The sequence below is a fragment of the Gopherus flavomarginatus genome, chromosome 4 (genome assembly GCF_025201925.1).
Source record: "Gopherus flavomarginatus isolate rGopFla2 chromosome 4, rGopFla2.mat.asm, whole genome shotgun sequence".
NCBI lineage: Eukaryota > Metazoa > Chordata > Testudines > Testudinidae > Gopherus > Gopherus flavomarginatus.
The window spans coordinates 134,418-148,105 of NC_066620.1; the positions used below are offsets into that span (position 1 = coordinate 134,418).

Here is a 13,688-nt window from a genome sequence, read left to right on the forward strand (position 1 = left end):
GTAGGTGACTTCTGGGTACTCTTCTGGCTCTGTCAATCTGTTTCTTCACTTCAGCAGGTGGGTATTGTAGTTGTAAGAATGCTTGATAGAGATCTTGTAGGTGTTTGTCTCTGTCTCAGGGGTTGGAGCAAATGCGATTATATCGTAGAGCTTGGCTGTAGAAAATGGATCATGTGGTGTGGTCTGATCAAAGCTGGAGGCATGTAGGTAAGTATAGTGATCAGTAGGTTTCCAGTATAGGGTGGTGTTTATGTGACCATCGCTTATTAGCACCAGGGTAGCCCAGAGGATTCAGGGGGCCTGGGGCTGTCATAACTTTAGTCCCAGATTTGGACCTTAGCGTCCAAAATATGGGGGTTAGCATGAAAACCTCCAAGCTTAGTTACCAGCTTGGACTTGGTACTGCTGCCACCACCCAAAAGATTAGAGTGTTTTGGGGCACTCTGGTCCCCCTGAAAAACCTTCCCTGGGGACCCCAAGACCCAAATCCCTTGAGTCTCACAACAAAGGGAAATAATCCTTTTTCCCTTCCCCCCTCCAGGTGCTCCTGGAGAGATACACAGAAGCACCCTCCGTGAATCTAAACAGAGGGATTCCACCCCCTCTAATTCCAGTCCTGGAGCAAAAAAAAAATACTTCCCTCTGACTTCTTCCTCCCACCAATTCCCTGGTGAGTACAGACTCAATTTCCCTGAAATTTCCCAGTAAAGAAAACTTCAACAGGTCTTAAAAGAAAGCTTTATATAAGAAAGAAAGAAAAATACATACAAATGGTCTCTCTGTATTAAGGTGACAAATACAGGGTCAATTGCTTAAAAGAAATATGAATAAACAGCCTTATTCAAAAAGAATACAAATCAAAGCACTCCAGCCACTATATTCATGTAAATACAAAAGAAACAAACTCTTTGGTACTCACAACTTGGAAACAGAAGATTAGAAAGCAGAAACTACTTTTCCAAAGCTCAGAGAAAGCAGGCAGACAGACAAAAGACTCAGACACAAACTTCCTTCCACCCAGAGTTGAAAAAATCCGGTTTCCTGATTGGTCCTCTGGTCAGGTGCTTCAGGTGAAAGAGACATTAACCCTTAGCTATCTGTTTATGACAGGGGCAAAGCAATTTCAGGGGCCCCTTCCATTAAAAAAAAAAAAAAAGGTGCAATATTATAGAATACTATATTCTCGTGGGGGCCCCTGTGGGGCCCAGGGCAAATTGCCCTACTTGCCCTCCGGGCGGCCCTGATTAGCACTGTAGTATCCAGGAAGTGGATTTCTTGCATGGACTGGCCCAGGCTGAGGTTGATGGTGGGGTGGAAATCGTTGAAATCATGGTGGAATTCCTCAGTGGGTTCTTTTCCAGGGATCCAGATGATGAAGATGTCATCAATGTAGCGCAAGTAGAGCAGGGGTGTTAGGGGACGAGAGCTGAGGAAGCATTGTTCTAAGTCAGCCATAAAAAATGTTGGCATACTGTGGGGCCATGCGGGTACCCATAGCAGTGCCGCTGATTTGAAGGTATATGTTGTCCCCAAATTTGAAATAGTTATGGGTGAGGACAAATTCACAAAGTTCTGCCACCTGGTTTGCCATGACATTATCGGGGATACTGTTCCTGATGGCTTGTAGTCCATCTTTGTGTGGAATGTTGGTGTAGAGGACTTCTACATCCATAGTGGCTAGGATGGTGTTTTCAGGAAGATCACCAATGGATTGCAGTTTCCTCAGGAAGTCAGTGGTGTCTCAAAGATAGCTAGAAGTGCTGGTAGCATAGGGACTGAGGAGGGAGTCTACATAGCCAGACAAACCTGCTGTCAAGACATGAAAAGTAATTCTTCTGCTCTACTCAGCATAGATAAGGCCTCAAGTAGGGCAGTGTCCAGTTTTGGGCACCTCACTTTGGGAAAGACGTGGACAAACTGTAGAAAGTCCAGAGGAGACAAACAAAAATGATGAAAAGTCTAGAAAGACTTACAAGGAAAAATTGGGTTTGTTTCCTCTGGAGAAGAGAAGACTGAGGGGGGACATGAGAGTAGTCTTCAAGTATGTAAAAGTTTGTTATAAAGAGGAGGGTGATAAATTGTTCTCTTTATCCACTGAGGACAGAGCAAGAAGTAATGATCTTAAATTGCAGCAACGTGAGATATTAAAAAAAAAATTCCTGTCAGGTTGTTAAGCACCGGAACAAATTACCTAGGAGGGTTGTGGAATCTCCATCATTGGAGGTTTCTAAGAGCAGGTTACACAGACACGTGTCAGAGATGGTCTCTAAGACTTAGTCCTGCCTCAGTGCAGGGGACTGCACTAGACGACATATCCAGCCCTATAGTTCTATGATCGTATGACTTGGAAAAATCAATGGGATTTTTGCTCCTGAGTTATGTAGATTCTTTTGAAAATTCCAGTCTAAACTCAGAATCTTTAGTTACAGGACAAAAAGAGCCGTGACCTACTCTGAACTTCCTTCTAGCTCTAGCAGAGCAGCCAGCATGGGTCACCAATGAAATGCCCAAATATCAGCATTAGAGAGAGTATAGAATTCTAGATCCTATTCCAGGAATTCATTTCCAGTAGGCTGTAACATTACCAAACTACAGCAGTGTTCACTACCAAAAAAATCTGCTAACTGCTACACAATAAAATTAAATAAAGAAATGTATCAGGGCTACAGAAACTTTATACCTATAACAAACAGATCAATCTTTTCTACTCTATTCCTAGCCATGTTCTCCTTCTCTGCCAATACATCACACAATGAGAAAATGTACAAAACTAACACAGTCCAGTGTACACTGAAGTTGTAGTCCTTTATAAACTTCAGCTTTCTATTTCACACACAATGTATTAACTTAGCAGTGTGCAACCAGCAGCACATTTCCATTACAGAATGAAGCCAGGGGACACATGTACAGCAGAGTGGGCAGTATGAAATGTCAGGGGTGTTAATAAATGAATGTGGATTATGTAGCAGACAAGAACTGGGTGGGTGCCTTATTTTTAATTGGCTAGATCCCTGCCAGGGATGGCCTTTATGTACTGTGTCTATACAGTGCCTAGCACAATGCAGCCCCGGGCTCCTAGGCAATAAAGCCATACAAATGACAGTATCCTGTCATAACTCACTCTCTGATTTAAGAGGAATTCCCACTCTCACTGATCCCAGCAGTTACATATTTTATGATCAATAATATTTTGCAGTACAGAAGTTCCCCAAGCTTGGTTGGGATCCTATTGTACAGGCAGAGAGTAAGAAAGAGGTTGCAAGCTCTTTGGGTCAGAGACTTAACAGAGAGAGGGTGAGAAAGGAAACCAGGATGACACAAACTTCCCCAAGCAGGCCAGAAGCAGGACTCTCACCCCAGGCTTGTGTCCTAGACCACAGGGCCATGTTGCCTCAGGCCACGCTGGCAGGTCTGATTTTTCTTAGCAACGTCCCCACATTGTTGTGGCTGATTGGCGGAATACGCTATGTTGTGAATCAAGCTTCGCATGGCTGAGTGTGCTGTGGGTACAGGAGCTCAGCTGAGCCTGTCACATTTGAATTTTTGGATTGAAGGAGCTTTCTTCTTACAGAAACTAACTAGAAGGCACCACATCTTCTCTGCATTGCTGCTGTCACTCAGGGCTGTATTTCTATTATAATAGCAATACAAGGTAGTATTTGGGGAGAAACAGTGGAGTCAAATAACAAGGGCTCTCACGTGGGCCTGGAATCTAATTGGGAGCTGAGTACTGTTGCTCTAATGGCAAGGAGACTTTAAAACAAGGCTCTCGTCTCTCCCCCGGGCACACGCCCCTGGATGAGACAGCTGCCCACAGCAGACTCAGTGCATGGGTAGCATTGAGATTTCTTCCAAGTTGTCTCCTCTGGTAAAGCTACACTAGCAAAGCAGGCTGGGGGTTCGTACCACTCCCCTGGTTCTCCTGGATGTCCCAGCTCCACCAGCAATGTACAGCAGCTTACCAGCACAGCAGGCTGCCGGTCCCAGCTTCTCAGCTGAGGCCTCCCAGATGCACTCTGCTTGCCCTGGTATCGCAGTTATCCACAGCAGACACATCAAGAGCTCGCCTCTCACTCACTCTCTGGCCTGCCTCCGCTGAGTCCCAGGGATCCACCTAGCCAGGGTTTTCTTTACAGCAATTTCTAAGACTGAATGCAAGAGGCTTGATCTGGCCGCAGAGTCAATGCTCAGCACTTTCTGTGCTTTGTTTGGGAGCATGATGCCTTGGCAGTCAGCTCTCAGCACTGCATGACCCCACACTGAACTCTTGACTCATCACTATTCTGCACAGTGACAACAATGGCCCAGCAGTTAGGTGCCAGCATGGGACTTGGGAGACCTGGGCTCACTTGCCTGCTGTGCTACAGACTTCCTGTGTGAACTTGGGCAAATCACTTAGTCGCTCTGTGCCTCAGTTTCCCATCTGTACAATGGAGATAACTGCACAGGGGTGCTATGAGAGTAGATACATTAGAGACATGAGGTTCTCAGATACTGTGGTGATGAGGACCTGTGAAGGAGAACATTCACAACCTGTGCCGCCGAGAGTAGTCCGGCAGGGGTGTGGCAGGCTGTCTTCTGCCCAGGCGTTCCCCTGTCTTACTGCCATTCTGCCCTGCAGTGGTCTAGCCTTCCAGTGACTCAGCCCTCTGGTCAAGTCACATTTTCAAGCCCACCTCTTTCGGGGTATGTCTAAAGAGCCCAGTAACGGGCAAGTCCTCAGGATTAAGCGAGAGAGTCAGGGCTTCCCCTGCGGTCTGGGTCTTGTGCTCCAGAGCATTGTATTTTCCCCAACAAGGGAGATTACTGTGGTTGTCCCTCTTTAGGGGTGGGTAAGAGAGAGCAGGGCCTCCCCTCCACTGGGCTCCAATCCAGGGCCTAACAGAAGGCAGCTAAATCCTGCACCCTGGGGTGCTAGGCGGTGCCTCCCTGCATCACTCCCTACCAGTCCCCTCTCTTCCCATAGGGTAAAGTAAAGAACTAAACACCCAAATAAAGTATCTGACCTTCAGCAAGTCCCAGGTCCCATCTCTGGAGGCTGATTCAGGTCTCAGGCAGCAAGAACTCTCAGGGTACCCTTCCCAGGAGCTTAGCAGGCAGGTCAGATCACTTCCACATCGGCCTTCCACTGAGCTACTCTGCTCCCCTTTTTAAACATCTCCTCCAGCCAGCACATGCTTTGCAGGTGGAGCCGGGAAGGGGAGGATGGACACCTGGGTCCAGAGTAGCTTTTTACCCAGTCCTTTCTAGTGTGGGGTTTGTATACCTCATCACAGGCCATAGAGGCACCTAAGATAGACATAGTTCTGCAGCTCGACTGCGTTTTGTTCTCTCTTTTACCACCTCCATCCCACTCTCAGCACTGCCATTAAATCTATCAGGAGGGTGGACAGTGAAACTCCCAAGCCTGTTCAATGGATACTCACCGAGCTGGGGAGTAGACACTCCCTTTGGTCCCTTATGTGGGAAGGAACAGATCGTTCCAAAATGTCACCTATTCCAAAGCCAGCTAGCCTGTATTGCAGCACATTACGCAGCCAGCGCACCACTGGGCAGCTGCCATTCTTGTGGCATGTGATGTTCGAGACCAACAATAATAATTAGGTTTTGGATAAGGATGACTAAGTCAAAATTATTTTCTAAAGTACCGAGTTATCCATGGGCCTCATTACTGTAGTATCTGAGCATCTCACAATTCTTTTTGCATGTATTGATTTTCTCTACACCCCTGGGAAGTAGGAAGCGCTCTTATCCTAACTTTGTGGAGGGAAAACTGAGGCACCCAACTCCCATTGACTTTCAGTGGGGAACTGAACACCTCTCTGCCTCCTAAGTGATTTGTTCAAGGTCGCACAGGAGGTCCCTGGCACAGTGGGGAATTGAAATCAATTCTTGTGTGTCTCCAGCAAGTACCCAACCATTGGACCATCCTTCCTCTCTGGGCTCTCTTTTTCTATCTTCCATTTTATCAAGTAAGAGTTTTCAGTGCAAAGTGTTAGAACTGTCACGGTATTACAGCACAAGGTGAAATAAGGAATTCCTTAAGGAAATCATTCATATCCTTTGCCAGATTTAACCACACAACTTCCAGGGACATAGGGAAGGCAATCAACATCAGGCTTGCTAGAGGGATGGGGAAGAGCTACATCTTGGGTCACAGCTAAGCTATCCACAAAACCAAAGCCTTGTGAAAAGGAACATCAGTTGCAGATTGCAAAGGAAAATCCTCCCAGGTGCAGTGAGTAAAGTCCATAGCATGGTATCTTCAACTTAGGCACAAAAGTGAATGAAAGTGCCGAGATATATGGCTTTCATGTTCTAATCTTTAATTGACAAAATCCAAAAGGGAGTAAACAGAACATTTGACTGTCAGTAGCCTTATTGGGTAGCCCGTCAGCTCAGCAGCCTGGAGTGTAGACCTGATTTCAGGAGGAGGAAGCTATCACAATGTTTTCCTTCAAATGTGTCACTGCTCTGCCGTTTTGTGGAGGAAGGAAGCTATGCTATGCAGACCTGAAGAAGGGACATGTGATGTGCACACAACAGCTATACCAAATGACTTCTAAGCACTGAGCAGACAGAAGTGAGATCTGCTTCTCACAAATGAAACATGCCTTTTTTGTTTAATCAACCCATTATGCAATGTCTCCAAAGGGAGTCTACTTCAAATAAACGAAGTTGTTCCTCTCAGAGCAACCTTGCAGTCCATGAAGATGCGAAGTCCAACGCATCAGGAAGACTGCTAACAAGGAAGGAGATCATTATTTACTCTGATTGCTTGCCTGGGAAAGTTTCTGACACTCACTTTGTCTTTGTGCTTGACTGCTCTTGGAAGGGGCATTCGAAAGCGACAGAAGATAACGCACTGTGTTATGATTTATCACCCTCTTATTTCCATGGGCAGCTGATTGTGGAGCTATTCTTTTAGCTTGTCATGTTTGGAATTGCAGGAATGTGGCCTATAGCAATTGTCATGATGCACACAGGAGACTCCAGCACAGTGCATGAGAACATGGGGAGGAAGAGCAGCTATAGCAGTCCCCAGCAAGATCAAACTGCCCCATCCTGTCAGCCACAGCTGATCAGAAACAGACCCACAAATCATGATCCCAAGCCCATTCGTAGGGCTAGACTGTGACTTGGTCTGTGTCCCTAGGCAAGAGAGTAAAGGGGTGTAAGTATCCCTCACCCCTTACACCTCTGTGTGCGCTACCCAGACTCAGGTCTGCACATGGAACAATAGGAGGCCACTGTGCACCCACCAGAACAGGGTGGGGTGCAGGGGATGGGACTGAATGGACTGTATAGCACCCACTTGTGGCCTGAACAGCAGAGTCAGTGTTGGACTGGAGGGGGCCAATAATTTACTGCAGTTATAGTCTAACAGCAAATTACCACCTCTATCCCTGCTGTGGTGCAACAGGAGGCAGGCAAGAATTGTGTATCAGAGGGGTATCTGTGTCACAAGTCTCCTGACATACATACGCAGACACTATGAATAACTTTTGTTGTCTGTTTTGCTTCAGCAGTAATCTGCTGCCACGGATGCAGTACAACTGAGACAAAAAAGGTGGCTTCTCATAATTCATTCCATGTAGAAACAGGAACTTACCAGCGCTGACTGTGATAGCTTCAATAAACTGTTCTCTCCAGCTGTTAGTTCCAACCACAAGGGCTAGGTTTGTCTTCTTAATGAGCTTGTCCACAGTATTCTGCAGACGGAGACACGTATAAATGAATTAAGTGCAATGCTGGTTCAGAACCAGGGATCATGGGCAGAAAAGAAAAGCCTTCTGGATTTACATTGTACAGTTATGGAAAAGATATTCTGCTCAGAACAAGAGTACCAGCAGCAAAAGTGACAATACGTATGCACACAAAATCCCATATTCCATTGAAAAGGTCTGTTTGAAATATAAATACAAGAGAAGTTTGCTAATCTGCACACCTTCTAACTAGAGCTAAAAATAAGTGGTCTCTCCACATTCTTCAGCAGAGGTTTAATGGCAGATGCTGTAGAGAGGACTCCTACCTTGCTAATGTTTCTTTTGTTACAAAAGAGATCAAGGAATTTTGATCTGTATATTTGGAAGCACTGTAAATAATTCAAAGTGAATGAAGTATATTTTTGGTTATCCACTCCTGCTTTTTTACAGCATTTGTACACTTGCTAAATCAGAAACTTTGGTCACTAATGCAAAATCATCACTAGTGCTGTAAACGGCTGGCAGAAAATTCTCATTGGAAGTTAATCCAAGTACTCTTCACTGTGTTTGACTATAATAGGGCGTGGCAAGGCACCTCTTACGCCAGCATTTCTCCCTTGGGGGGGAGGGGCAAAGAAAGGGGCTGGAGGAAATCACTCCCACTCCAGAAGGTTTACGTTTTGGACTTTGGTTTATTTACAGGATTTACCAGTAGGTCTCAGGCTAGGCCTGAATAGTTTCCTTAAGCAAAAACACAGAAGAAATACATCTCCTTGCCACTAGCAGAGTATCGACTTACTGTGCTGACATCTGGTCACTAGCCCTTCCCTGAACAGATGCAAACTCACTGCTTTCCCTGGAGGGAGGTAACCAGCTCTTCACCTAGGTCATGCTTCCATGCTTCTTCTTCCTACTGAAACCTTCTTTTCTTTTTTTTTTTTCTCTCTCTCTCCTCCCACTCTTACACCAGAAGAGGGTTTTTAAAGGTGTGTGTGTGTGTGAAGGGTGCTTAATTGACTCAGGTGTCTCTAATTAACCTGCGATAATCTCTTTTCAGTTCATAGGCAAAAGGGCCTGCACCATTCTAGGGCTAATATTTCTGCCTTCCGTCACACTCTTCTAGCTGTCAGCTCTGACTGTCACAAGTGGTCACAATGGCAGCGGCGAGTGCTTGAACGCACACAGAAGAGACTCTACCGCTTACCAGAAACAGCGTGGCTGGTTTATTTTTTATTGACTTTAAAAAAAGGGGATTAGATTGTCAGGCTGAGGCCACAATCATGCACAGGTTTAATTTTACACACACAGATAAATGAGACCACTCACATGTGCAAAGCTAAGCATGTGCGTAGTGTATACAGCATCCGGATTCATGTGCATGTATGTAGGACTGAGGCCCATAGCCTCTTTTCTTAAACAGTATTTTATTTTAGTTTGGGCATTTTAAGCCCAGCTAAGGATTTGGCTTGCCACATTGTTCTGTAATAAGTATCTATAGTCTATAACCAACAGAAAAATGATGGAGCTGCATTCCTTATTTCCTTTGCTGTTGCTCCCAGAATACTGGGAGAATCAAGGCTATTTTGCCACTTGTGATAAACTGATTGTTGCTGTTGTGCTGTAATTTTTTCATGCAAGTTTTCATTAGCACATGTACTCTGGAAATCTCTCCTGCACTGTATCTCCATCTATTTTACTGCTACTAGGTTTCCTGATTTTCAACTTTTGAGATGCTTCTCAATCACTTAGTCTGACACAATTAACACTCTTGGGTTTTCTAAACAGTTAAGTTACAGGCAACTGTAGCAACAACTGGACAAATCAACAGTCAACTAACTTAGTGGATGCACAGAAAGTTCTATCATGTATCATAGCAAGTACAGCACTTGTGGTCATTTTGGTAAACACAAATGATGCTGATCAGGGAGCTGCTCTACAAGTCTGTGAAAGAGACGTCAGGAAGTTATTTAAACCCCAAATTCAGCTTGTGTGAAAATATTTTCAAGAAAGATCAATGACAATAAATTCTTATGGTGCTGGCAACCAAATTGCAACAGCTTGTGCTAGTGCATCACGGGCTCAAGCTTGCACAGTGCTGAGCTCTCAGCCCCTCCAATCCAGCTGAGCAATGAAGCACACAAGTACTCCCTTTGACTTCAGTGGGGCTTCAGTGACTTATAGCACCCGAGGACCTGATCCTGACAATGACGCTGAGCAGGCTAGTTTCGCTGCCCAAGCCAAGTGAAATGCCAGAAATAAACCCACACCATTGCTATTGACAAGTCCATGGTCTTGCTGTTGCCATGACATCACAGCTGGCTGCTGAGAGGGGACACTATACAGCACCAGCTATACCTTATTCAGCCACCTGTGCTCCCTTTGGTAGTTGGGGGCAGAAACTCTTGCTGCTCCAGAACCTCCTGATGATGCCTCAAGTTGCTGTTATGCGGCCTGTTCCATGGGAGGCCATAAAGGGCCATTAGTGGATTCGATTTTTAAGCATAAAGGCTGTAAATTCAGCAGAACATGAACACACCCTGCCCCTGATGAATTTTTCTGTATAGCATTGTCTCTGATTACACCTCTGCCATATGAAATCTGGGCTCCGAACTCCTCCTGTTCCAATCATCTCTATCCAGCAAAGCACTTACGCATTAGCTTGAATCCCATTGAAGTCACTGGAACTTAAGCATGTGCTGGAGGTCTTTGCTGAACAGGGATGGATTTAAGCGTGTGTGTCAATGCTTTGGCTGAATCTGGGCCTCAAGCATTCAATATACTTGCTTCACATGGAAGATACCCTCCTGGGCATAGCATGGGCTTGCCAGATATGTGCTTACTGGGCACGTGAAAAAGACGGTGGCCCTAGTTTAGCAATCTAATAAAATGCAGTGAGATGCTAATGTGAATTCAGGGCTTGCATGCCCTGTGGGGAGTGAGGCAGACAATGGCTGTACCTTGAACTCATAGGATTCTTCAATAATGACTTCTAGTTTGGTATGTTCTCCCAGTACTGGGCGTCCCATTTCTGCAATGCGGCGCTCTTCCTCCTCTTTGCTCGTCAGTGGCTGTTTCTCTTCATTCTCTTCTGTAAAAAAACAACCAATTTTTGAGCAACACACAATCTTTCACTTTCTGGAACTGGCTTCTGTCAGGAGACTCTATCTCTAAACTAAAATATTCTTTGGAGCTAAGGCACAAGTGACAGACAGTTGTTGGAGTAAGGTAAAGGACATTATGCCTGCGCTGAAAGGTTTTCTGTTGCAGATGGTTGGAAGCACTAGCAAATTAGATCACTAGCTCGTAACTCTTCTGAATTTCAAATCCCTTCCATCCCCACTCAGCTCTTCTTGAATTCAGCCTGGGCTACAGGAAAACATTCACAATCTCAATCCCACTCAGCTATGGATTCTCCTCTGGAGCGGCCATGGTGGCAAATTTTAGGGCACTCAATCCAAGGTGGGATTTTCAAAAAGGCCTCTGTATTGGCCTCTCTCTGCTCCTGCTGAATCCAACGGTGAAGTGACCCTTGACTTTGATGGGAGCTGGATCAGGCCAGTGATGAGCGCTTTTGAAAATCAGACCTCTGTATGCAAACCAGGCCATCCAGCTTATATGGAAGGGCCCAGCTGCCTCAGCCAACCTGCCTGTATGTCAGTGACGGGGAACTGAATGCATAGTAAAGGTGCACTGAAGGAGGCAGGGTCCTGTGGCAAAAAAATAGTACGTGCTCATGTATTTAAAGACTGTATCATAATGAACACAGACAGAGGGGTGTGTGTGTGTGTGTGTGTGTGTGTGTGTGTGTGTGTGTGTGTGTGTGTGTGTGTGTGTGTGTGTGTGTGTGTGTGTGTGTGTGTGTGTGTGTGAGAGAGAGAGAGAGAGAGACACGTAAGGTTGCACAAACCTTACTTCTGGCATTACCTAACTTTTAAGTGCTTGATTTTGCACCCTAAACATTTGAGTAATGGAGTATTGTGTAGATAAACACAAAATAATGTCAGATTCTGATCGCAGTTAGTTACATGACTGTAAATCCGTCATGCGTCTGATGAAGTGGATATTCACCCACCAAAGTTTATGCTCCAATACATCTGTTAGTCTATAAAGTGCCACAGGACTCTGTTGCTTTTTGAAAATCTGGAGTAACTCTGATGTCACTAGAGTCACACCTGACAGACTCCAGAATCATAGAGCTTGGAATCTGAATCTTCTAACCTGTGGTATGCTAAAGGACATAGTACACTGAAAGATAGCTCTTCAGTCACTATACAATCATGACATAAGGCTTGTAACAAGGACTGTGCGACACCCACATAAAGAACAGGGGCTCTGTATGTCTCTGAACCCATAATAACTGGTGCATAACCAAGGACTCTGAGCAGGGGTTCTAATATTTTGAGTGCTTTGCTGACATTTTTTGCAGCAAGTCATAAAATTGGTGAGACAGATTTTAATCAAGTCTGCAGCAAGTAGCTTGAAGTCCTCACCATCGCCTTGCGATGTGTGTGTTACGTGTGCTTGTCTAAACAACTAGCAATAGGTAAATGAACCTTGGAAAGGTTTATTTCGGTTAAGCATCCAAAAGTTCAGGTGCTTATTTGAACCTCAGCCAAACTGCTATATCGATAAACATGCACTTCCATGAGGCCTGTGTGTGCATCCGAAGAAGTGAGCTGTAGCCCATGAAAGCTTATGCTGAAATAAATTTGTTAGTCTCCAAGGTGACACAAGTACTCCTGTTCTTTTTGAAAATAACTAGTATTCAGCAAATGATGTTTACACAGAATCTAAGAGCGGCCACACTGGGTCAAATCAAAGGTCCACCTAGCCCAGTATTGTGTGTTCAGACAAAGGCCAGTGCCAGATGCCCCAGAGGGAATGAACAGAACAGGGAATCATCAAGTGACCCATCCCCTGTTGCCCATTCCCAGTTTCTGGCAAACAAACACAGACCAGATTAAACACAGACCTAGGTACAGTACAGCACCTCTCCCAAAATGGTTTGCCCTTCCCACTGCCCCCATCAGGGAGCTGTGCTGGGCCCGGCAACCCATGCTATGCTGGCACTGCCTTGCTTGGAGGGAGTGCGGTGTGTGGACATGCTGAACAGATACAGGCTTGCTGAGATGTCTAGTGTGGTCTCAGTGCATTGTTACAAGTCACAGCAGCTCCCATGAACAATAGCAATTTGTAACAATGCAGTTCTCTACCACAGATGAGGCTATAGCAGCCTCCCCCCGATATGTGAATTTCATGCAAGTGCATTCTTGAGGCACTCTGAAGATATAGCTGGGTTTTCTTCTCATTTCAGCGTCCCTAGTCTAACTCAGGGCTGGCTCCAGGCCACAGCGCGCCAAGCGTGTGCTTGGGGTGGCATGCCGCAGGGGGTGCTCTGCCGGTTGCCAGGAGGGCGGCAGGTGGCTCCAGTGGACCTCCCACAGGCGTGCCTGCAGAGGGTCCGCTGGTCCCGCGGCTCCGGTGAAGCAACCGCAGGCATGTCTGCGGGAGGTCCACGGGAGCCACGGGACCACCAGACCCCCCATAGGGAAGCCTGCGGGAGGTCCACCGGAGCCGTGGGACCAGCGAGTGGCAGAGAGCCCCCCGTGGCATGCCGCCGTGCTTGGGGCGGCAAAATTGCTAGAGCCGGCCCTGGTCTAACTCATCTTAATGTGTGGGGGTAACACACCTTAACTGCTGCTTGGCAACAAACCAAGCACCTGGGAGGCTTGATGTGTTCAAACTGTCGAGTGGCTACAACCTTCCGCTGAGCAGTCTGCATGGAGGGCTGCAGGGTATCTTGCACTCCATGAAGGGACGGGTGAATGCGCCAGAACCAAACTGGAAGAACAAGTCACTGTGCATAGTTCTCTGGAAACTTCTGCTTAACGCACAGCAGTTCTCAAAAATGCTAACAATGTTAGGAACTATTAGTAACAGGACAGAAAATAAGACAGAACATATAGTGCCACTCTATAAAGC

At 46.0% G+C, this 13,688-nt stretch overlaps 1 protein-coding gene across 12 annotated transcripts in view; it reads right to left on the minus strand.

Annotated features, from left to right (window-relative positions):
• SLC8A1 (solute carrier family 8 member A1) overlaps positions 1–13,688 on the minus strand; it is a 335,833-nt gene that overhangs the window by 31,240 nt on the left and 290,905 nt on the right. For all 12 annotated transcript variants that reach the window (XM_050951456.1, XM_050951452.1, XM_050951454.1 and 9 more), the window contains 2 exons: positions 10,664–10,794; positions 7,613–7,712 (listed from right to left, as the gene is read on the minus strand). In XM_050951456.1, the coding sequence (XP_050807413.1) occupies positions 7,613–7,712; positions 10,664–10,794 (231 nt within the window). The remainder of the gene's footprint in view (positions 1–7,612; positions 7,713–10,663; positions 10,795–13,688) is intronic.